Source organism: Oncorhynchus clarkii, chromosome 5 (assembly GCF_045791955.1).
Source record: "Oncorhynchus clarkii lewisi isolate Uvic-CL-2024 chromosome 5, UVic_Ocla_1.0, whole genome shotgun sequence".
In the NCBI taxonomy this organism is placed as follows: domain Eukaryota; kingdom Metazoa; phylum Chordata; class Actinopteri; order Salmoniformes; family Salmonidae; genus Oncorhynchus; species Oncorhynchus clarkii.
The window spans coordinates 9,833,850-9,859,305 of NC_092151.1; the positions used below are offsets into that span (position 1 = coordinate 9,833,850).

The 25,456-nt window shown below is 41.8% G+C and overlaps 1 protein-coding gene across 1 annotated transcript; it reads left to right on the forward strand.

Annotated features, from left to right (window-relative positions):
- Positions 1 to 1,502: 1,502 nt before the first annotated feature.
- Positions 1,503 to 25,249, forward strand: LOC139409836 (carbonic anhydrase IX). Its single transcript, XM_071155221.1, has 12 exons — positions 1,503 to 2,063; positions 14,876 to 14,908; positions 15,964 to 16,134; positions 16,265 to 16,407; positions 17,349 to 17,441; positions 17,685 to 17,751; positions 19,213 to 19,370; positions 21,184 to 21,310; positions 22,764 to 22,847; positions 23,845 to 23,859; positions 24,113 to 24,206; positions 24,675 to 25,249. Exons 1-12 carry the CDS (start codon positions 1,931 to 1,933, stop codon positions 24,733 to 24,735), a joined length of 1,179 nt encoding a protein of 392 aa, XP_071011322.1. The 5' UTR covers positions 1,503 to 1,930; the 3' UTR covers positions 24,736 to 25,249.
- Positions 25,250 to 25,456: the final 207 nt, after the last annotated feature.

Sequence of the window (25,456 nt, forward strand, 5' to 3'; positions counted from 1 at the left end):
GGAGTTGTTGTTAGGGTTGTTATTGGTTGTTGTTGGCATTGTATTTGGTGTTGTTGTTGGGGTTGTTAGGTTTGTTATTGGGGTTGTTCTTGGGGTTGTTGGGTTGTTATTAGGGTTGTTATTGGGGTTGTTCTTGGGGTTGTTGGGTTGTTGTTAGGGTTGTTATTTGGTATGTCGTGTTGTTATTAGGGTTGTTATTGGGGTTGTTATTGGGGTTGTTGTTATTGGGATTGTTCTTGGGGTTGTTGGGTTGTTGTTAGGGTTGTTATTGGGGTTGTTCTTGGGGTTGTTATTAGGGTTGTTATTGGGGTTGTTCTTGGGGTTGTTGGGTTGTTGTTAGGGTTGTTATTTGGGATGTTGTGTTGTTATTAGGGTTGTTATTGGGGTTGTTATTGGGGTTGTTGTTAGGGTTGTTATTGGGGTTGTTCTTGGGGTTGTTGGGTTGTTGTTAGGGTTGTTATTTGGGATGTTGTGTTGTTGTTAGGGTTGTTATTGGGGTTGTTGTTATTGGGGTTGTTCTTGGGGTTGTTGGGTTGTTGTTAGGGTTGTTATTTGGGACGTTGTGTTGTTATTGGGGTTGTTGTTAGGGTTGTTATTGGGGTTGTTGTTAGGGTTGTTATTGGGGTTGTTGTTGGAGTTTTTGTTATTGGAGTTGTTGTTAGGGTTGTTATTGGTTGTTGTTGGCATTGTATTTGGTGTTGTTGTTGGGGTTGTTAGGTTTGTTATTGGGGCTGTTGTTAGGGTTGTTGTTGGGGTAGTTGTTGTTGGGGTTGTTGTTATTGGGGTTGTTATTGGTGTTGGTGTTGTTGTTAGGGTTGCCAGTGAACAACATGTGTAAGTAATAGTAAAAATCCCTGGCTGTAGTAAATGTGTTTATCTTTCATAGTACAGTTACACCCCCTTGTCAGGCAGAACAAAGAAGGTGACAAACATGTTTATATGTCCTTGAGTAAAGGCACTTAACCCTAATTTGCTCCAGGGGCACAGTACTACTCTGACTGACCCCTATCATACAACACACTTCACCTATCCGGTGTATGTGACAATACATCTTAATTTATTTATTTTTCACTTTGATATTTCATTGATTCCTGACTGCCCTTATCATTATCTGCATTTCTCCTCACTCCATCAAACTCCCCCTCTCATACCTCCTCTTGGCAGTCCTCTGGACTTTGCTCTGTGCAGCTATAGGGACTGAGAGATAGAGAAAGAGAGAGTCTGACAAGGCAGGAGATTAGATAGGGACTGTGTGTGTGTGTCTGTGTGTGTGAAATTGTGCACAAGTGTGTGTGTCTGACCGACTGTGCCTGTGTGTGGGTCTAGTCCAGCAGAAAGAGAGGGAGGTGGGGGAGAACAGGGGATGTACCAGGCACCTTGAGCAGTTCCTAGGCTCCTGATTGGTGCCTGGGCTGTCCTCTGAGTTGCCTTTAAAAAGCCCAGCCCAGATGTCCTGGCCCTGGATCCAGTAACGGTGAAGGAGAGGAGACACAGGTCAATGAGTGAAGAGAGAGTATGAAGACTGAAGCTGGGCATATTGAAGACAACTTTACTCCTCTTACCTTCTTGCTAAGTGTGCTTTGTGGAAACGTGCTCTGTTGAAACGTGCTCTGTTGCCTAGCTGAACATTTCTCTTCTCAGGACAAAATGACTACTGGGTGTCCGGTTGATAACTAGCTGGGTGCTGTCTCACTAAAGACAGTTTGACTGAACACAGACGGACAGTAGACTTCCTTACATAGTCTGTCTGCAGACTACCTGAGAGACAGACAGTAGACTTCATTACATAGTCTAACTGCAGACTACCTAACAGACAGACAGTAAACTTCATGACATAGTTTAACTGTCGACTGAATACCTGACAGACCATTTTCAGAGAACAGCCACAGTGCTCAATTGACACAGGAGATCCTAACAGTACCTTGACCAGATGATTCTCAAGATCTTCCTCACCCTCCTCTTCCTCCATGGTTTGGTGCTAAATGCATCCTCCTCTTCCTCATCCTCCGAAGAGGAGGATGGCGGGAGCAGTGAGAAGGACAGCGGGGAGCATCATCCTAAAGGTGAGTGTTGTGGCTGCAACTGACCCAGCAAGGTGGTGTTATTTCAACTGGTCAGGTGGGATGTTTTATGTTGTTTAGTGGTGGTGTTATTTCAACTGGTCAGGTGGGATGTTTATGTTGTTTAGTGGTGGTGTTATTTCAACTGGTCAGGTGGGATGTTTATGTTGTTTAGTGGTGGTGTTATTTCAACTGGTCAGGTGGGATGTTTTATGTTGTTTAGTGGTGGTGTTATTTCAACTGGTCAGGTGGGATGTTTATGTTGTTTAGTGGTGGTGTTATTTCAACTGGTGGGATGTTTTATGTTGTTTAGTGGTGGTGTTATTTCAACTGGTCAGGTGGGATGTTTATGTTGTTTAGTGGTGGTGTTATTTCAACTGGTCAGGTGGGATGTTTATGTTGTTTAGTGGTGGTGTTATTTCAACTGGTCAGGTGGGATGTTTATGTTGTTTAGTGGTGGTGTTATTTCAACTGGTCAGGTGGGATGTTTTATGTTGTTTAGTGGTGGTGTTATTTCAACTGGTCAGGTGGGATGTTTATGTTGTTTAGTGGTGGTGTTATTTCAACTGGTCAGGTGGGATGTTTATGTTGTTTAGTGGTGGTGTTATTTCAACTGGTCAGGTGGGATGTTTATGTTGTTTAGTGGTGGTGTTATTTCAACTGGTGGGATGTTTATGTTGTTTAGTGGTGGTGTTATTTCAACTGGTCAGGTGGGATGTTTTATGTTGTTTAGTGGTGGTGTTATTTCAACTGGTCAGGTGGGATGTTTTATGTTGTTTAGTGTGATTTGTGTAGTAGTGTGATTTGTGATGTGTGTAGCAGTGTGACGTGTGTAGCAGTGTGATTTGTGATGTGTGTAGCTGTGTGATGTGTGTAGCAGTGTGATTTGTGATGTGTGTAGCTGTGTGATGTGTGTAGCAGTGTGATTTGGGATGTGTGTAGCTGTGTGATGTGTGTAGTAGTGTGATGTGTATGGTGCTTCAGAAGACGTTGGCGAAACGTTGAATGGACAGCGGACCTGGTTTCAGTTCAGAAGACGTTGGCTAAATGTTGAATGGACAGCGGACCTGGTTTCAGTTCAGAAGACGTTGGCTAAACGTTGATTGGACAGCGGACCTGGTTTCAGTTCAGAAGACGTTGGCGAAACGTTGAATGGACAGCGGACCTGGTTTCAGTTCAGAAGACGTTGACGAAACGTTGAATGGACAGTGGACCTGGTTTCAGTTCGAGATTCATTCATGATTCACTTTTTTATTTGAATATTTGGTTAGATATAAAAATGTTTTTTTTTACAATAATGCTTTTTTTTATTGTAACATCTCAATAAAGACTGTTACTCAAGTTTGTATTCAAAAGCTAGTCTTTCCAGCAATAATTTTCACCTTTTATGCAAGTCTTATCAAAATGGTTTTGATTAAAGTTCATTAAAAAAAATATTTAAACCCAAAACATGTGTTTTAAAGCCTGTAAGAGTGATTAGGCAAAGCTGCGGATGTGTGTGGGTAAGCGTTCTAACACGAGGAAAATAGAGCCAGTGTTTTTCACCACTGTCATAATCACTCCTCCAGATCACCTCAGGCTTATTTTCCAGTGCAGATAAGTCACCTAATTGTGTCAGACGCAATTACCACCTAGATAAACGAGTCCTTCCTTTAGACTTTGGACAATGGACGAGACATACAGGGGCAGGGAAAGGAGTATGGATTCTGTTATAACCTACAGTATTATCTCAAATTTCAACAAATAGTTTGAGGATATTGTTTATGCAGAGTATTATATTCCAACAAGTGATGACTTAGTGCTTCCTAGTTGAATGTATTTGATTTCAACAGGAGGAGGCCTACACCTGAGATTGGAACACTAGGCAATATTCAGTATTTAACCAGTCTATTATACAATTTGTTTGTTTTTAGCTGGATAGAGATGTTCCATCATGAAAAGGCATACACAAGTAATCAAAGTAAGGATTTCAAGATTCAAAATCATATTTTACATCCATTTCTTTTCATGTCATGTAAAACCTTCAATTGTTGCTCTTTATGAATATTCCAATGGCAGCCTAATTTCTTAATTATAATTATTTAATATTGTCACTGTAAAACCAATTTCCGTCAGGTTGGACTCTACTGACAGCTTACAATTAAGTGCTCGGTCCCAAAGAAAATACCTCAGATCTGAACACAAGCCTCACAGGAATTCATTCAAAAAAATAAAAAAGTTTGAATTTTCCTCAGCCAACAGTGCAGTGCGTCTGTGGTATTTCGGGGGGGGGGGGGGGGGGGGGGGGGGGGGGGGGGGGGGGGGGGGTACAGGCAAAGTCACTGGGATACGTGCTGTATTGGGAGTACTGAGAACTAAACCAATGATGTTTCATCGTGGCTGACTCAGTCTGTCTTTGACAGGAAGTTACACAGTGGAGACAGCAAGACAAGTCCTATAAACCATGTCTCCACTCATAAGACTAGTGTTGACACTGTAGACTACACACTTGACTTGGCAGCATCTGGTCTCAAATATTGGATCTAGCCAATTTTATACACATGATTTATACATAAGTTTTTTTGATATGGCTGAGACAGGTTTTCATCAAGAACAAGACTAAACTAAAACCGTTTAAAGCTTCTGGATGAACATTCTGTAACATTGGATTTATGAAGCAGAATGGGGATGTCAAAAAGATAGCTGTCCCTAAAGGACATGCTGTGTTTGGCTAAGTAGACAGCCAATATGGATAGAATATGTCAAAAAGATAGCTGTCCCTAAAGGACATGCTGTGTTTGGCTAAGTAGACAGCCAATATGGATAGAATATGCCAAAAAGATAGCTGTCCCTAAAGGACATGCTGTGTTTGGCTAAGTAGACAGCCAATATGGATAGAATATGTCAAAAAGATAGCTGTCCCTAAAGGACATGCTGTGTTTGGCTAAGTAGACAGCCAATATGGATAGAATATGTCAAAAAGATAGCTGTCCCTAAAGGACATGCTGTGTTTGGCTAAGTAGACAGCCAATATGGATAGAATATGCCAAAAAGATAGCTGTCCCTAAAGGACATGCTGTGTTTGGCTAAGTAGACAGCCAATATGGATAGAATATGTCAAAAAGATAGCTGTCCCTAAAGGACATGCTGTGTTTGGCTAAGTAGACAGCCAATATGGATAGAATATGTCAAAAAGATAGCTGTCCCTAAAGGACATGCTGTGTTTGGCTAAGTAGACAGCCAATATGGATAGAATATGTCAAAAAGATAGCTGTCCCTAAAGGACATGCTGTGTTTGGCTAAGTAGACAGCCAATATGGATAGAATATGTCAAAAAGATAGCTGTCCCTAAAGGACATGCTGTGTTTGGCTAAGTAGACAGCCAATATGGATAGAATATGTCAAAAAGATAGCTGTCCCTAAAGGACATGCTGTGTTTGGCTAAGTAGACAGCCAATATGGATAGAATATGTTAAAAAGATAGCTGTCCCTAAAGGACATGCTGTGTTTGGCTAAGTAGACAGCCAATATGGATAGAATATATTAAAAAGATAGCTGTCCCTAAAGGACATGCTGTGTTTGGCTAAGTAGACAGCCAATATGGATAGAATATGTTAAAAAAAGAAGAAAGAGGCCTCCCGGGTGGCGCAGTGGTTAAGGGCGCTGTACTGCAGCGCCAGCTGGGCCATCAGAGTCCTGGGTTCGCGCCCAGGCTCTGTCGTAACCGGCCGCGACCGGGAGGTCCGTGGGGCGACGCACAATTGGCCTAGCGTCGCCCGGGTTAGGGAGGGCTTGGTCGGTAGGGGTGTCCTTGTCTCATCGCGCACCAGCGACTCCTGTGGCGGTGCACGGTGTTTCCTCCGGCGCATTGGTGCGCCTGGCTTCCGGGTTGGATGTGCGCTGTGTTAAAGAAGCAGCGGCTTGGTTGGTTGTGTATCGGAGGACGCATGACTTTCAACCTTCGTCTCTCCCGAGCCCGTACGGGAGTTGTAGCGATGAGACAAGATAGTAGCTACTACAACAATTGGATACCACGAAATTGGGGAGAAAACGGGGTAAAATTCACAAAAAAGAAGAAAGAAAAAAAGTTACATTATTTTGTCAAAATAATCAGACCTTTGAAAATACTTGAAGATTTTCATTTAGTTCCAAAAACAAGCTCTTTTAAAACAAGATTTTTGGCATTGATGGAAGTTGCCCAACAAACTTATTAGGGTTTCAGTGTTTACAAATACCAAAACAGTGAGTTTACTAATCCATATTAAGCACTTGTGAGAACAAACACATTTTCTGTTTATTTTCACACAGAGACATGCTTCCATGTTGGTTGTTTGAAACTAAATTTGGCCTCAGCGGTATTTTGAACTGTCTAAATAAAAGTTCAACATTTACTTTAACACATCCTTGTTGAGGAATAGAAAGGGCTTTCATTTCTAACTCGTATCTTTCTTTTGATACAATAATCGGATGCAGTGGGATTTAGTAAAGTAGTTTATAGAAAAGTATTTACACCCAATTAAATTGTAACCATTGTAACCTAACTGTAATTAATGTTCATCCACCTTATGGGCAATATAAAAGTCGAATTACAGCTACCTAATAATAAAAGCAAATTTGTGCTTCTTTAGCATCTTTTGGCGTAATAATGCAATTATTTCGAATGAGGTGGACTAATATAGTAACATTTATTTGAAATGACTCAAAAATACTGACATCAGGTTTTCCCTTCTACTGACGTACTGTGGAAGGAGTGAGGTACTAAATGCCAGACTGCACATTCTGAATCACAGCACATTCTGCCTTGAGACTTGACTGTACGTTTTTAAAGGCACGTAGAGTCCATTTGCCCTGGCAAAAGGTGCAGTGATTCAGAATGTGCAGTCTGGCATTTCATCAGCCAGGCTTTCCAAGTGTCAGACTCGATAGCAGTAATACACTACTGTCTTCTGTGTGGCTGCCTGCCGCAGAGACACACCCACAAACCAATAGTATGGTGGCTCTTTTTAAACCGTAGAATGAAAAAAAAAGAGGCATCACCAATGTTGGGGTAAAATATTGAATTCATGATTTACTGACCAAGTGTTAAACTTGGGGTTCTGCTTGTGGCTTTTCTCAGTGGTACAATAAGTATATCCATACATCAAACAGACAGGTGAATCAACTGAACGTTCCCTCCAAAGTTGTTGGCGAGGTTGTTATAGTAAACTAAAACTAGGGGGGAAAATGTGTAAACTGAAATAAAAATTTTAAAAACGGTAACCTTTTGAGAAAATTAAACCTAACTGAAAGTCAACTCAGTCTGGCTGTGTGCAGTGGGTGACTCCTCACCAGTTTCTAAATGAAGTCTGAAGACGTCACTCACAGAACTACCGGTTTCAAAATGAAGGGTCACCTCCCTTCCTAAAGTATGTCTCAGACAGACACAGTGAGGTTTTCACAGTCAAGTCTCACTGCCAGTTGTTCAATGCATCAAACTTCTCACTAAGATTCCTCAGTCCAGTCCTATGGTCTATTCTTAAAGGGGGATAACTGTATTCCAAATTGGATTTTTTTATTTTTTTTTATTTTTTATTTCACCTTTATTTAACCAGGTAGGCTAGTTGAGAACAAGTTCTCATTTGCAACTGCGACCTGGCCAAGATAAGGCATAGCAGTGTGAACAGACAACACAGAGTTACACATGGAGTAAACAATTAACAAGTCAATAACACAGTAGAAAAAAGGGGAGTCTATATACATTGTATGCAAAAGGCATGAGAAGGTAGGCGAATAATTACAATTATGCAGATTAACACTGGAGTGATAAATGATCAGATGGTTATGTACAGGTAGAGATATTGGTGTGCAAAAGAGCAGAAAAATAAATAAATAAAAACAGTATGGGGATGAGTTAGGTGAAAATGGGTGGGCTATTTACCAATAGACTATGTACAGCTGCAGCGATCGGTTAGCTGCTCAGATAGCAGATGTTTGAAGTTGGTGAGGGAGATAAAAGTCTCCAACTTCAGCGATTTTTGCAATTCGTTCCAGTCACAGGCAGCAGAGAACTGGAACGAAAGGCGGCCAAATGAGGTGTTGGCTTTAGGGATGATCAGTGAGATACACCTGCTGGAGCGCGTGCTACGGATGGGTGTTGCCATCGTAACCAGTGAACTGAGATAAGGGGAGCTTTACCTAGCATGGACTTGTAGATGACCTGGAGCCAGTGGGTCTGGCGACGAATATGTAGCGAGGGCCAGCCGACTAGAGCATACAAGTCGCAGTGGTGGGTGGTATAAGGTGCTTTAGTGACAAAACGGATGGCACTGTGATAAACTGCATCCAGTTTGCTGAGTAGAGTGTTGGAAGCAATTTTGTAGATGACATCGCCGAAGTCGAGGCTCGGTAGGATAGTCAGTTTTACTAGGGTAAGTTTGGCGGCGTGAGTGAAGGAGGCTTTGTTGCGGAATAGAAAGCCGACTCTTGATTTGATTTTCGATTGGAGATGTTTGATATGGGTCTGGAAGGAGAGTTTAGAGTCTAGCCAGACACCTAGGTACTTATAGATGTCCACATATTCAAGGTCGGAACCATCCAGGGTGGTGATGCTGGTCAGGCGTGCGGGTGAAGGCAGCGAACGGTTGAAAAGCATGCATTTGGTTTTACTAGCGTTTAAGAGCAGTTGGAGGCCACGGAAGGAGTGCTGTATGGCATTGAAGCTCGTTTGGGGGTTAGATAGCACAGTGTCCAAGGACGGGCCGGAAGTATATAGAATGGTGTCGTCTGCGTAGAGGTGGATCAGGGAATCGCCCGCAGCATGAGAAACATCATTGATATATACAGAGAAAAGAGTCGGACCGAGAATTGAACCCTGTGGCACCCCCACAGAGACTGCCAGAGGACCGGACAGCATGCCCTCCGATTTGACACACTGAACTCTGTCTGCAAAGTAATTGGTGAACCAGGCAAGGCAGTCATCCGAAAAACCGAGGCTACTGAGTCTGCCGATAAGAATACGGTGATTGACAGAGTCGAAAGCCTTAGTAAGGTCTATGAAGACGGCTGCACAGTACTGTCTTTTATTGATGGCGGTTATGATATCGTTTAGTACCTTGAGCGTGGCTGAGGTACACCCGTGACCGGCTCAGAAACCAGATTGCACAGCGGAGAAGGTACGGTGGGATTCGAGATGGTCAGTGACTTGTTTGTTGACTTGGCTTTCGAAGACCTTAGATAGGCAGGGCAGGATGGATATAGGTCTGTAACAGTTTGGGTCCAGGGTGTCGCCCCCTTTGAAGAGGGGGATGACTGCGGCAGCTTTCCAATCCTTGGGGATCTCAGACGATATGAAAGAGAGGTTGAACAGGCTGGTAATAGGGGTTGCGACAATGGCGGCGGATAGTTTCAGGAATAGAGGGTCCAGATTGTCAAGCCCAGCTGATTTGTACGGGTCCAGGTCTAGCAGCTCTTTCAGAACATCTGCTATCTGGATTTGGGTAAAGGAGAACCTGGAGAGGCTTGGGCGAGTAGCTGCGGGGGGGGGGGGGGGGGGGGGGCTGTTGGCCGAGGTTGGAGTAGCCAGGCGGAAGGCATGGCCAGCCGTTGAGAAATGCTTGTTGAAGTTTTCGATAATCATGGATTTATCGGTGGTGACCGTGTTACCTAGCCTCAGTGCAGTGGGCAGCTGGGAGGAGGTGCTCTTGTTCTCCATGGACTTCACAGTGTCCCAGAACTTTTTGGAGTTGGAGCTACAGGATGCAAACTTCTGCCTGAAGAAGTTGGCTTTAGCTTTCCTGACTGACTGTGTGTATTGGTTCCTGACTTCCCTGAACAGTTGCATATCGATGGGACTATTCGATGTTATTGCAGTCCGCCACAGGATGTTTTTGTGCTGGTCGAGGGCAGTCAGGTCTGGAGTGAACCAGGGGCTATATCTGTTCTTAGTTCTGCATTTTTTGAACGGAGCATGCTTATCTAAAATGGTGAGGAAGTTACTTTTAAAGAAAGACCAGGCATCCTCAACTGACGGGATGAGGTCAATGTCCTTCCAGGATACCCGGGCCAGGTCGATTAGAAAGGCCTGCTCACAGAAGTGTTTTAGGGAGCGTTTGACAGTGATGAGGGGTGGTCGTTTGACTGCGGCTCCGTAGCGGATACAGGCAATGAGGCAGTGATCGCTGAGATCCTGGTTGAAGACAGCGGAGGTGTATTTGGAGGGCCAGTTGGTCAGGATGACGTCTATGAGGGTGCCCTTGTTTACAGAGTTAGGGTTGTACCTGGTGGGATCACGGTTTTAGTGATGTCAACATTCTGATGATATCATCATCAGGCATGTCTTTAGGTGATGACATGCTCACAATGGTGAAACTGACGGAGGAGCTATTTACAATGGAGGCCAGTCTGTCTCCTCGGTCTCCCTGGTGGCTCAGGGCCCATGTAACGCAACAATGACCCTGGGTTTTCCAATCAGGCTGTTTGGACCCTTCTACCCCTGTTTGGACCCTTCTACCTGGCTCTCTGTCCCGTCTGATCCCTTAGGAACCTGGCTCTCTGTCCCGTCTGATCCCTTAGGAACCTGGCTCTCTGTCCCGTCTGATCCCTTAGGAACCTGGCTCTCTGTCTCGTCTGATCCCCTTAGGAACCTGGCTCTCTATCCCGTCTGATCCCCCTGATCAAGGTTTAAAGGCGTCCGCTCGCTTCTCAGCCAAAACAGTTTGGAAGAGTTTGTGCATATATTATGAAGACACTTTGTGAAGTTTTTGTTCATTTTGGACTTCAGTGTTTTTTTTTAAGGCTGTTCAGGCACACCATTTTTTTTCTTGAGGCAAGTCCAAGTCTACGCTCATTTTCATGCATTTTTTTTCATTTAAAAATACTGCATCAAACATCCTAGTTAGATGTAAAATTGCGTGACTAAGATCTCTGCATAACGTCAAAATGAATGACATATTTTTTTAAATCTTAGCTTAAGACCCAAACTGCTACAGACCTATATCTATTCTACCCTGCCATTCTAAGGTCTTTGAAAGCCAAGTTAACAAAACGATTACCGAACATTTAGAATCTCACCGTACCCTCTCCGCTATGCAATCCGGTTTCAGAGCTGGTCATGGGTGCACCTCATCCACGCTCAAGGTCCTAAACGATATCATAACCACCATAACCATAAGAGACATTACTGTGCAGCCGTATTCATCGACCTGGGTAAGGCTTTCAACTCTGTCAATCACAACATTCTTATTGGCAGACTCAACAGCCTTGGTTTCTCAAATGATTGCCTCACCTGGTTCACCAACTACTTCTCTGATAGAGTTCAGTATGTCAAATCGGAGGGCTTGTTGTCTGGACCTCTGGCAGTCTCTATGGGGGTGCCACAGGGTTCAATTCTTGGGCCGACTCTCTTCTCTGTATACATCAATGATGTCACTCTCGTTGCTGGTGATTCTTGGATCCAACTCTACACAGACAACACCATTATGTATACCTCTGGCCCTTCTTTGGACACTGTGTTAACTAACCTCCAGATGAGCTTCAATGCCATACAACTCTCCTTCCGTGGCCTCCAACTGCTCTTAAATGCAAGTAAAACTAAATGCATGCTCTTCAACCGATCGCTGCCTGCACATGCCCGCCCATCCAGCATCACTACTCTGGACGGTTCTGACTTAGAATATGTGGACAAATACCGAGGTGTCTGGTTAGACTGTAAACTCTCCTTCCAGACTCACATTAAACATCTCCAATCCAAAATTAAATCTAGAATTGGCTTCCTATTTCACAAACAAAGCATCCTTCACTCATGCTGCCAAACATACCCCCGTAAAACTGACTATCCTACCGATCCTTGACTTCGGCGATGTCATTTACAAAATATCCTCCAACACTCTACTCAACAAATTGGATTCAGTCTATCACAGTGCCATCTGTTTTGTCACCAAAGCCCCATTATACTACCCACCACTGCTTACTGTATGCTCTCGTTGGCTGGCCCTCGCTTCATATTCGTCGCCAAACCCACTGGCTCCAGGTCATCTACAAGTCTCTGCTAGGTAAAGCCCCACCGTATCTCAGCTCACTGGTCACCATAGCAGCACCCACCAGTAGCAATTCTTCCTCTGGCCGCCTCTCCTTCCAGTTCTCTGCTGCCAATGACTGGAACGAACTGCAGAAATCTCTGAAGATGGAGACTCTTACCTCCCTCACTAGTTTTAAGCACCAGCTGTCAGAGGAGCTCACAGATCACTGCACCTGTACATAGCTCATCTGTAAATAGCCCATCCAATCTACCTCATCCCCATACTGTATTTATTTATTTATCTTGCTCCTTTGCACCCCAGTATCTCTACTTGCACCTTCATCTTCTGCACATCCTACCATTCCAGTGTTTAATTGCTATATTGTAATTACTTTGCCACCATGGCCTATTTATTGCCTTACCTTTCTTATCCTACCTCATTTGCACATGCTGTATATAGATTTTTATACTGCATTATTGATTGTACACTGCTCAAAAAGATAAAGGGAACACTAAAATAACACATCCTAGATCTGAATGAATTAAATATTCTTATTAAATACTTTTTTCTTTACATAGTTGAATGTGCTGACAACAAAATCACACAAAAATTATCAATGGAAATCAAATTTATCAACCCATGGAGGTCTGGATTTGGAGTCAGTTTGAAAAATCACACTACAGGCTGATCCAACGTTGATGTAATGTCCTTAAAACCAGTCAAAATGAGGCTCAGTAGTGTATGCGGCCTCCACGTGCATGTATGACCTCCCTACAACGCCTGGGCATACTCCTGATGAGTTGGTGGATGGTCTCCTGAGGGATCTCCTCCCAAACCTGGACTAAAGCATCCGCCAACTCCTGAACAGTCTGTGGTGCAACGTGGCGTTGGTGGATGGAGCGAGACATGATGTCCCAGATGTGCTCAATTGGATTCAGGTCTGGGGAACGGGCGGGCCAGTCCATAGCATCAATGCCTTCCTCTTGCAGGAACTGCTGACACACTCCAGCCACATGAGGTCTAGCATTGTCTTGCATTAGGAGGAAGCCAGGGCCAACCGCACCAGCATATGGTCTCACAAGGGGTCTGAGGATCTCATCACCTAATGGCAGTCAGGCTACCTTTGGCGAGCACATGGAGGGCTGTGCGGCCCCCCAAAGAAATTCCACCCCACACCATGACTGACCCACCGCCAAACCGGTCATGCTGGAGGATGTTGCAGGCAGCAGAACGTTCTCCACGGCGTCTCCAGACTCTGTCACATGTGCTCAGAGCAGACACATGCACATTTGTGGCCTGCTGGAGGTCATTTTGCAGGGCTCTGGCAGTGCTCCTCCTGCTCCTCCTTGCACAAAGGCGGAGGTAGCGGTCCTGCTGCTGGGTTGTTGCCCTCCTACGGCCTCCTCCACGTCTCCTGATGTACTGGCCTGTCTCCTGGTAGCGCCTCCATGCTCTGGACACTACGCTGACAGACACAGCAAACCTTCTTGCCACAGCTCGCATTGATGTGCCATCCTGGATGAGCTGCACTACCTGAGCCACTTGTGTGGGTTGTAGACTCCGTCTCATGCTACCACTAGAGTGAAAGCACCGCCAGCATTCAAAAGTGACCAAAACATCAGCCAGGAAGCATAGGAACTGAGAAGTGGTCTGTGGTCACCACCTGCAGAACCACTCCTTTATTGGGGGTGTCTTGCTAATTGCCTATAATTTCCAGCTGTTGTCTATTCCATTTGCACAACAGCATGTGAAATGTATTGTCAATCAGTGTTGCTTCCTAAGTGGACAGTTTGATTTCACAGAAGTGTGATTGACTTGGAGTTACATTGTGTTGTTTAAGTGTTCCCTTTATTTTTTTGAGTAGTGTATGTTTGTTTATTCCATGTGTATCTCTGTGTTGTTGTATGTCGAACTGCTTTGCTTTATCTTGGCCAGGTCGCAGTTGCAAATGAGAACTTGTTCTCAACTAGCCTACCTGGTTAAGTAAAGGTGAAATAAATAAAATAAAAATGTATTCTGACTATTTTGAGGAAGTGTCTACTGGCTACGGTGTCTCAAAATGGACAAATAGTACTATTGCAGCTTTCTTCAAGTTTTTCAAGTGAAAGTCTTTTGAGTATGCGAGTACACTCGTTAGGTTCTCTACTGTTCGGTTCTCCGCAAGGCGCCAGCCGAACTGAAGCATGCTGACGCCTTTACTGGCAGGCTGGATAATATACTCATTCACACAAGGGCATACAGTGGGGATTGATAATGGACTCATTCACACAATAGCATACAGTTAGGATTGTGTGTGTGGTTAAAAGAGTAATAGCAAATATCTGCGTCATCTAGAACCAGAGTGCTCAGATACCTGGCTCTTTCAACTTGGCTGCTTCCTTTTTAACCATTTAAGGAACCTGCGCTGATGAAATACATCCTGAATGGTTGACCAGAATTGTACAGTTATGCCTAAATATGTACTTTCGTCGTAAACGGATATGTATTGGGTTAGCCTAACACATAAGAATGGGTTACAGTTGTTCCATGTCCCAGTCTTGTAATCCAAGTGATTTTTGCCAATTTCTGTTTGGTTGCTGCAATAGCCTGATGTTGCTTTAGCATAGTTTGCAATTAACTTTAATAGACACAATATTTCAAGATCAGAGGAGACAACCTGTTAGCCTGAAGCTTTAGCCACAAAACAGTTTGAAGAATTATTCTCTAATATAACGTCAACTTTTTTTGTAACCAGTAAAATTATAAACTCACAAATGCATATATTCATGCTTGCTCATATTGTTTTGCTGCCTTTCACTACAAATCACTGATGAATTAACCCTCTTCCCTCTTTTTCTGCAGGTGTCCCTCATGGTGGACACTGGGGCTACGAAGGTAAACATACACAACCGTTGTTATTACGAGAATACATGCACTGTATCCTTCTCTCTGCACAGGCTAATCTGCCTTATCAGTCCAACTATCAGTTACCAACACAAGTCTTTTTTTCTGTCGCTCAAAGAAAGGCTTATCATGTCTGTAATAAAGAGAGAACCATATTTTGTTTTAGTTACGGTGGTAAAATAAGATCATAATGTAAGCCAGAGATGTCAACTCTACCAATACTCAAGACACCTTACTTAGAATCTAGTCTTCATTGATATGAGTGGAACGTACCACTGTTAATGTCCACCTCCGCGATCGATCTGGTACCTGTAGCTTGGTATTACTTAGTGAGAAGAAGCCATAATGTAACTGAATGAGTGAAGTTAGCGTGACCTAAGATCGATAGTTATTAAACAGTTAATTGATAATAATAATAATTTTGTTTGATCTCTTTATGACTGGTTGTGATCAGGAACTTTAATTTATAGCCTCTTGTTACAGGTGTTAAAATTAAACACATTAATACTCCCACATCATTAATCAAATATTGTCGTCCTGGAGTTAAATAAGACGGTATAAAGCTTATTCATTATTATTTCCTGGTGGTCATCACTATTTCCTGGTGGTCATCACTATTTCCTGGTGGTCATCACTATTTCCTGGTGGTCACCACTATTTCCTGGTGGTCACCACTATTTCCTGGTGGTCATCACTATTTTCTGGTGGTCATCACTATTTCCTGGTGGTCATCACTATTTCCTGGTGGTCACCACTATTTCCTGGTGGTCATCACTATTTCCTGGTGGTCATCACTATTTCCTGGTGGTCACCACTATTTCCTGGTGGTCATCACTATTTAGTATTTCATGATTCCTTACTAACTTTTTCTTGCTGGTGTTCATAGTTTCATTTTGACACTTGAAGTGACTTCTGGGATTTCCTGTGTAAATCTCATGTGCAAAAAACTTGTGTTCATAAGAAGAGAGCCGTGTCTTATCATTAACTAAGTCACACTGCCGAAGGGCCATTGTTCTGTTAATAATTTCCCCACATCCTATTGACAGATCAAGCTGCCTGGTCCTCTGAGTTCTCACACTGCAGTGGAAAATCCCAGTCTCCCATTGACATTGATACCAGGAGAGCCCTCTATGACCGCAGCCTGCCACCCATAACTCTGGAGGACTATGATCTGACAGACAGCTCAGCATTGACACTGTTGAACAACGGCCATACCTGTAAGTTCATTTATTAGGCAACATTGTTCCTTATAAAGCTGTACCAAAACGTGGATGGCTTTGCAGAGGGTTCTACACTGGAAAAACTAAATAGAACCAAGTAGTTGTTGTGCCCTGTGTGTGTCTCCAGTGCAGCTGGTCCTGCCCAACACCATGCGCATCACCAGTGGGTTTGACAACGAGTTCCGGGCCGCCCAACTGCATTTCCACTGGGGGACCAAAGAGGTGCCAGGATCTGAACACACCATAGATAACGTCCACTTCCCTGCAGAGGTGAGGAAGTCAGAAATACTGGGGAAATTAAAAAATGCCCCAGAATTATTGCAGGTTCAATTAGTTTAAACTCAAAATCCTTTTATTGCCCATCAAATGTAAATGTCAAGACAGGAAGTTGTCTTTGGCATGTGGCTCATTGTCAACATACTAAAAGCGACAACACTGACAAGACAACACAGCTATTTTAGTATTTTATTGGGACCCCATAAGCTGTTGCGATAGCATCAACACCTCTTCCAGGGTTACACAAAACATGAAACATGACATAATACAGTACATTAATAGACGAGAAGAGCTCAAGGACAGAACTACAGAAATGTATAACAAGAAAAAAGTTCTGTACTTACTCAGTACTGAGAAAATAAACCCAATATTCTAGGCTTTTAACATTTACATATTTACACATTCTAGGGCTTTTTCATTAACATATTTACATATTCATATATTCTGTGGCTTTAACATTTACATATTCTAGGACGTTACCATTTACACATTTACATATTCATATATTCTATGGTTTTACCATTTACATATATACATATTCACACATTACATTTACATCCAGAAGCACCTAGGACATCACTTACATGATTCACTACTAACTCTTTCTAGCTGGTGTTCATAGTTTCACTGACACTTGCAGTGTCTGTACTGACTCAACTCTGAGAATAAAAACTTACTATTCGAGGCTTTTAACATTTACATATTCTAGGCCTTTAACATTTACATATTCATATATTAAATGTATATTCAATAGCATCAAGGCCATCACTTACACATAGCCTACATATCAATACATGCATACAAAATATTCAGGTCAAATAGGGGAGAGGTGTTGCTTTATCTGATTTTTGAAACCAGGTTTGCTGTTCACTTGAGCAGTAGGAGATGGAAGGCTGTTACGTGCAATCATCACGTTCCCATGCTTCTCTTCCCAGATCCACATAGTTCATTACAACTCTAAATATGCAAATCTGTCCGAGGCAGCCAGCAAATCAGATGGCCTGGCTGTATTAGGGGGCTTCATCGGGGTAAGTTATTCCACACATGTAGAATTATACCAGTACCCTCATAATAACTCATCATGGTGACTCAAAAGTGTCATTAGTCTATTTTCATGCACCACTATTGGATAAGATTCTAGGATAAGACAATTGTCTTGGGTTTCACACACTTAAAAACAGACATTAATCAGAAGAATCCTCGAGATGATTAAATAAATTATACAGAAGCAATCACTTTAATCTGCTTCTTTCTGACTCTTTTTGATTTAGATTGGTCTTCATGAGAATGACAACTATGAAAAGATCCTGTCTGCGCTCGCTGATGTCAGCATCGAAGGTAACCCCGTGATACACCTCTAGCCATAGACCTTTATTTTTGGCCAAAACATTGTGTACTACAACGTTGGATATAGTTTACATACTCCTTTCTTGAAATGTCCAACAGAATGGAGACTGTTTTCTCATATATACTTTCTAGGTTCACAAAATGAACATAGCAAGATCATTTTAGAAAATTGACTGAAAATTAAACAGCACTGTATTACTGAGAATCTAATCTCGGAAACCCAGAACTAAAATCTTGCATAATTGGTATCAGATGCTCCATTGGCTTCTAGGGGAGATATATGAGAAAAGATGCTAACAAGACGAGCAAAGTCTTCACCCCCCTAAACAGAAACTCTCAGCAGGGTTGGGGTCAATTCGGGAAAATTATATTCTAATTCAAATACCTCTACCTGTAAATTCCATTTCATTAAATTAAATTCCAGGTTAGTCTTTTAATTTAAAAAAAATATTTAATTCCTCTCAATTCAAATGTTAGGTAAATTCCAAGAATTCAATTCCCACTTTGGTATTATCCCCAACAGGTATTATACCTAACATATGAATTCCAATTGGAATTCAGTGGCCGTACAACATTTACTAGATTTGACATCTGCAGAAGTAAGAGCATTCATAGTTCTTGCGCTTCGGGGGGGCTGTCATACGCATTCAATACTCGTAGAGATTCAGGGATAATCTAGCCATCCAGCTAATTACGAGCAACTGGCTAAATGAAAGAAAAAAACCAAGACTTTACCTTTTCTCAGATGTTGGAATCCATTTCCCGGTGCTCGACATAGGAACTCAGCAAAGATAACATGAAGTAAAAAGGCAGCATGGTTTTCCCCTCCTGCATCTCCACTTCAACCATCCATTTAGCTCTATGAGCTTATCCTACAACTGTCTTCACTTCTTGTGGAAAGCTTCCCCTTCCATAGATACGGAAAGAGGTCAATGGAACTCAACCAAAACAATGGGAATGCCATGGAAACGGGTTGGGGAAAGATCCCGAATCTCCTCTTTGCCCCCCAGCAAACTTTGCCTGCATTTAAGCTAATGTTTATATGTATTTCACACTATGTGCAGGTAAAATCAGAGTATGATGCTTGTATGGATGTTAAACCCAATACATGTTCACGTCATCGCCACCAATCAACTGCATTACAGTTAAAAACAACATTGACTACCACCACCGATTTCTGTATGCTAGCCGAGAACGGGAGTCAGCATTTATGTGTGTCTGTCCACAAGAGATTACTAAGAACCCCCATGGTGTTTCTCACATTCTTAGTGATTAGATTAGATAGTACTTTAATGTCAGTTTTCACGGAAATGTGTATTCCATAAAGAAACTGTAGTGCGTTAAAATAAATCCACAACAGAAGGAGAGACATAGTCATGAAGGAGAAACAAAATGACAGCTTAAGGACCCACATGGTCCACACAATTGATGAACTATTTTACACCTTTCCAGAGTCTAACACTGAGATCCCTGCCTTCAATGTCCGTCATCTTTTGCCAAACAAGCTGGAGCGCTTCTACAGATATAATGGCTCCCTTACCACTCCTCCCTGCTTCCAAACAGTCAACTGGACAATGTTCAATGATACCATCACAGTGTCCAGGAGGCAGGTCAGTAATGATACCATCACAGTGTCCAGGAGGCAGGTCAGTAATAATACCATCATAGTAGCCAGGTGGCAGGTCAGTAATGATACCATCACAGTGTCCAGGTGGCAGGTCTGTAATGATACCATCACAGTGTCCAGGAGGCAGGTCAGTAATGATACCATCACAGTGCCCAGGAGGCAGGTCAGTAATTATACCATCACAGTATCCAGGAAGCAGGTCAGGAATGATACCATCATAGTGTCCAGGAGGCAGGTCAGTAATGATACCATCATAGCCTACAGGAGGCAGGTCAGTAATGATACCATCACAGTGTCCAGGAGGCAGGTCAGTAATGATACCATCACAGTATCCAGGAAGCAGGTCAGTAATGATACCATCATAGTGTCCAGGAGGCAGGTCAGTAATGATACCATCATAGCCTACAGGAGGCAGGTCAGTAATGATACCATCACAGTGTCCAGGAGTCAGGTCAGTAATGATACCATCACAGTGTCCAGGAGGCAGGTCAGTAATGATACCATCACAGTATCCAGGAGGCAAGTCAGTAATGATAGCATCATAGTGTCCAGGAGGCAGGTCAGTAATGATACCATCACAGTGTCCAGGAGGCAGGTCAGTAATGATACCATCATAGCCTACAGGAGGCAGGTTATAATGATACCATCATAGTGTCCAGGTGGCAGGTCAGTAATGATACCATCACAGTGTCCAGGAGGCAGGTTAGTAATGATACCATCACAGTGCCCAGGAGGCAGGTCAGTAATGATACCATCACAGTATCCAGGAGGCAGGTCAGTAATGATACCATCATAGCCTACAGGAGGCAGGTCAGTAATGATACCATAATAGTGTCCGGGAGGCAGGTCAGTAATGATACCATCACAGTATCCAGGAGGCAGGTCAGTAATGATACCATCATAGCCTACAGGAGGCAGGTCAGTAATGATACCATCATAGTGTCCAGGAGGCAGGTCAGTAATGATACCATCACAGTGTCCAGGAGGCAGGTCAGTAATGATACCATCACAGTGTCCAGGAGGCAGGTCAGTAATGATACCATCACAGTGTCCAGGAGAAAGGTCAGTAATGATACCATCATAGTCTACAGTATGCAGGTCCGTAATGATGCCATATTTTACAGGAGGCAGGTCAGTAATGCTACCATAGTGTACAGGAGGCAGGTCAGTAATGCTACCATAGTGTACAGGAGGCAGGTCAGTAATGATACCATCATAGTGTACAGGAGGCAGGTCAGTAATGATACCATTACAGTGTCCAGGAGGCAGGTCAGTAATGATACCATCACAGTATACAGGATGCAGGTCAGTAATGATGCCATGTTTTACAGGAGGCAGGTCAGTAATGATGCCATATTTTACAGGAGGCAGGTCAGTAATGGTACCATAGTGTACAGGAGGCAGGTCAGTAATGATACCATTGTGTACAGGGGGCAGGTCAGTAATGATACCAGGGTTTCCAGGAGGCAGGTCGGTCACCAACTCAGGAGATTGATTTACAGATTGACTTGCATCATGAATACCTCCTTGAGAGTACAAGAGATCCACTACTACTTGTACTGTCTGTATTTTCATGTCTAAAAATAGATCTTCAAACAAGATAAAAATAACCTTCAGACAGAGCACTACTAGATACTGTTTTAATTTGTTCTAGACATTTATTAAATTCAATTATATGGTAATCTGTTTGAAAACTGTGTGGGTCATGTGGGCTGAACATAACAGTAGAATCTATCTTCAATCTACAATATGGTAATGGTTTTCCATGTTGATGGTGCCCATGTTGTGTTCTCCAGTTGGCTGCTCTGGAGGACACCCTGAAAGCAGGCCAACACCAGCACCTGACCAAGAACTTCAGAGCACCTCAGCTTCTACATGGGAGACACGTCCTCGCCTCGTTCACAGACACTCCCACCATAGTCGGTTAGTAAACATCATCCCCCTATGCACACTTGACGTGTGTTCCACCTTAGGCAACCTTGCTGTCTTGAGAGACATTCACAAACTATAGACCAACGTCATTTGAGAATCTGAGCCCAGGTCAAGGGTTAGGGTCCTAGTTGCACATATCTTACAAGCCAGAGACTTTTTGTTGAGGTTTCACAAGACAGAAACCCAGTGTGCCCTTAACAGGTCTTAGCACTCTATACATGTTGTTCAGTCTCATGACCAGAGCACACATGTACATGCATATACTTCAATGGGTTCATGTATGACCTTGTAAAGGTTGGGAGTACTTACCCTTCAGAAACAAACTCACAGACAGGGGTATTGCAGGGGTACGTGCAACCTTCACGAGAAAATCAGAAAATTCCTTCTTCTCATATTTTTTATTTATTTATTTTTTACTAGGCAAGTCAGTTAAAGAACAAATTCTTATTTTCAATGACGGCCTAGGAACAGTGGGTTTAACTGCCTGTTCAGGGACAGAACGACAGATCTGAACGACAGATCTGCCCCTGAACAGATCTGCTGACCTTGTCAGCTCAGGGATTTGAACTTGCAACCTTCCGGTTACTAGTCCAACGCTCTAACCACTAGGCTACCCTGCCACCCCAATATTATTAGTGTGACGGTTGCGTGCGAGGCCGCAGGTGGTCGACTCTAGGGAATTCTGTCATTTATTTGTTTATTCATTCATGTTCTTCTGACCACTACACTATTCACATTGATATTATTATTCATATTATTACTGTTATTACAGTTATTATTATAGTTATTATCAATATTATCACTATTATTACTATTATTATTAATATGATCATTAATATTATTACTATTGTTATTAATATGATTGTTAATCTTATTATTATTATTATTAATATGATTATTAATATTATTACTATTGTTATTAGTATGATTGTTAATCGTATTATTATTATTAATATGATTATTAATATTATTACTATTGTTATTAATATGATTATTAATAGTATTATTATTAATATGATTATTAATATTATTACTATTGTTATTAATATGCTTATTATTAATATGCTTATTAATATTATTACTATTATTATTAATATGATTGTTAATCTTATTATTATTATTAATATGATTATTAATATTATTACTATTGTTATTAATATGCTTATTATTAATATGCTTATTAATATTATTACTATTATTATTAATATGATTGTTAATATGATTATTATTAACATGATTATTAATATTATTATTATTAATATGATTATTAATAGTATTACTATTGTTATTAATATGATTATGAATCTTATTATTATTAATATGATTATTAATCTTATTATTATTAATAATATTATTAATAGTATTATTAATAGTATTATTATTAATGTTGTGCTTTCTATCTATTCCCATTAACATTGAGATAAGTCATTGTTTTTGCTTGCAGTTGCAGGACATCCAAGTATCTCTATCAACACCTTGTCGGAGACTGATGCCTCTAACAGTGAAGGGCCATCAACTGGGCCATCTGGTAAGCAAAGTATTATTAATCCAAAGACTATTTTTAGTATGATAAAAAAAAGTCAAACTCTGACGACCCTGAAGTTATAGGATATATAATAGTGCCTTCTCGCAGCCGCTGTCGTGCGGAGCACCGTGAGAGTCTAGATATGGAAGGACAACCATGTAATTTAAATGTGGGCTAATAATCACGTGTTGACTACGCAGGCCCCAATTGTCATCCATTTAGAAAAAATATGGTAGCCTAGTCCCAGATCAGTTTGTGCTATCATATCAACATGGTTTGGTATGACAAAGAGTGACAAGGAGTTGATAAGCAGCTGACCTGAGCACAAACAAATCTGGGACCAGGTTAAAACGCTGGTGAGTACAAACAGATCTGGGACCAGGTTAAAACATTGGTTGTTCATAGGGCAATTATTCTCTGGTCGTACATGGGTTTTAATAAGGGCAGGTGGCGCATGGTAGCCATACTCCCCTTATCTTAATGTTTTCTTGAACATGCTCTTAGGCTGTTTGTCATACAGTTAACTGGAGTCCTGTGTGTACTGTGCGGTGTGTACACAGCATCTTGACTTTTCATTATTGATGTGATAGATGTCACTGGCTTTGATGCCAGAGCTTTTATTTGTAAAGGTAAACTGTTATTGGAGTAGAGTGAAGTTTCCCCAAGACGCTGATCTTGGGTCAGTACTTCATTTCCCCCACTAATGGTTAAAGTTAGGATTGGGGGAAGTGGAAGCTGATCCTAGATCTGTATCTAGGGGAAACTTCACCCCGGAGCACTATTATCAGTGTCTGACGGGGCGTTTAGATGTAGATTGTACATATCAGAAGTTAAACAAGGCCTTGTGCTCTGAGCTGATGTTATACGTTCACCATGCTGACCTTACCTGTGTGACAAGAACACAGACTGTTTATATGCAGGACTGTTTAACATTTTACATGATGAAGTATATGTTTAACATGCTTTAATATACATCTCTCTTTTTGTCATGTTTCTGTAGAGGTCCTAGCAAGAGGTAAGCTGTGCTCAACGGTAATACAAATCCAACGTGTACAACTTCTAACTAAATATAAGATATACAGTTTAAACCATTTAAATACTTTCCCATGTATTCACTTCTTAAACAGTATTTAAATGAAGTTATTAAAAAACCAAATATGTAATTGATACATTTTCAAAATTCAGAATTGGTTTGTAACTGCCCTATTAAGGTAGGTTTTATAAAAACATCTACATGGTAAACATCTCATTTATCTCTTGATTTACAGGAGATATCTTGGCCATAGCCTTCGGAGCTCTCTTTGCCGTCACTTTGCTGCTATTCACGCTCTACGCATACCAACAGCGTAAAAAATACTCTAGGTAGGTAAGACTTCTTGATTTTCTCATTTCTGACATATTATGAGTTCTGGTTTTGTTCCCAGCATTTCCCAGAATAAAGACAGTCTTTGGCCTGCCTGTCCAATCATAAAACCAAAAGTCCATGGAAAGATGCCTCTATTTTGGTATGCAACAGATGTTCATTGCTGAAGACCAAATGTCCTTCGTCAAAGACCAAAATGTCCTTTGTCAAAGATTTATTTTAATAAGAATAAGTCGTTTTGTAACTCTTTGTTCCCTTGATTCTGTGATTCGTCATGTTTTCTAATGATTGGACCCTCTGCACCCAACATGCATACAGCTATACATACATCTATATAAACTGGTCAATATCGACCATTGTTATGTCATATCATACGGGTTACATGTACACACCTATGCCTTTGAGTTAAGCAGAGGCTGCAGGTACACCTTTTGTAGACTAAGTCTGTGTATTTCCTTTCTCTGCAGTATCAAAAAGGACTCCAGGCAGAACGTTATCTACAAACCAGCAACTAAAGAAGAGGCATAGATGTCACTGGAAAGGACTCTTATTCAGATTCTATATTCAAACTATTTTCAATAGGAATTAAAGAGATTATCCAGTACTTTTGTAGACTTTTTAGCCTAGAACTAGGTACTTTTGTAGACTTTTTAGCCAGTAGTTCTGAAAGTAGCTCTCACAAGCCAAAAGTGGTCCCTGGAAATTGCATACTATATCAGATTGTGTGCAGATACTGTATGAGCAGCACATCATCGCTCTCTCGCTCGCTCTTCTGTGGTGCATGATGTGCCTCTTGCTAGCTGTCACTATTATGACAAGGGGTTGAAGCTCATTAGTTGAAATCAAACTGGAAAATGGAGGGAAAATGGACAAATACAGCTTCCCGAAAAACAGTCGCTTTCAAGCTAGTGATTTCATGGCTAATTACAGTAAGACAGTAATTCTGATAATAGATTATTCATGTATGAACTGCACATTGACACATCCAGCCCAAAGTGGGATGTTTAAAAAATACTTATTCGTTGCCAATGTTTCGGAGGCGGTGTCTTTAAAAGAGTTATGATCGAGAATTCATATTGCTCAAACCAAGTTTGACATTTGCTCAGAATGATTGTTTGTTGTCGTCTTTGTTACTAATGCAAAGTGGTTTAAGTATGTAATATGTGTCAGTGGAGGCTGCTGGGTGGAGGACGGCTCATAATAATACCTGGAATGGCGCGAATGGAATGGCATCAAACACATGGAAACC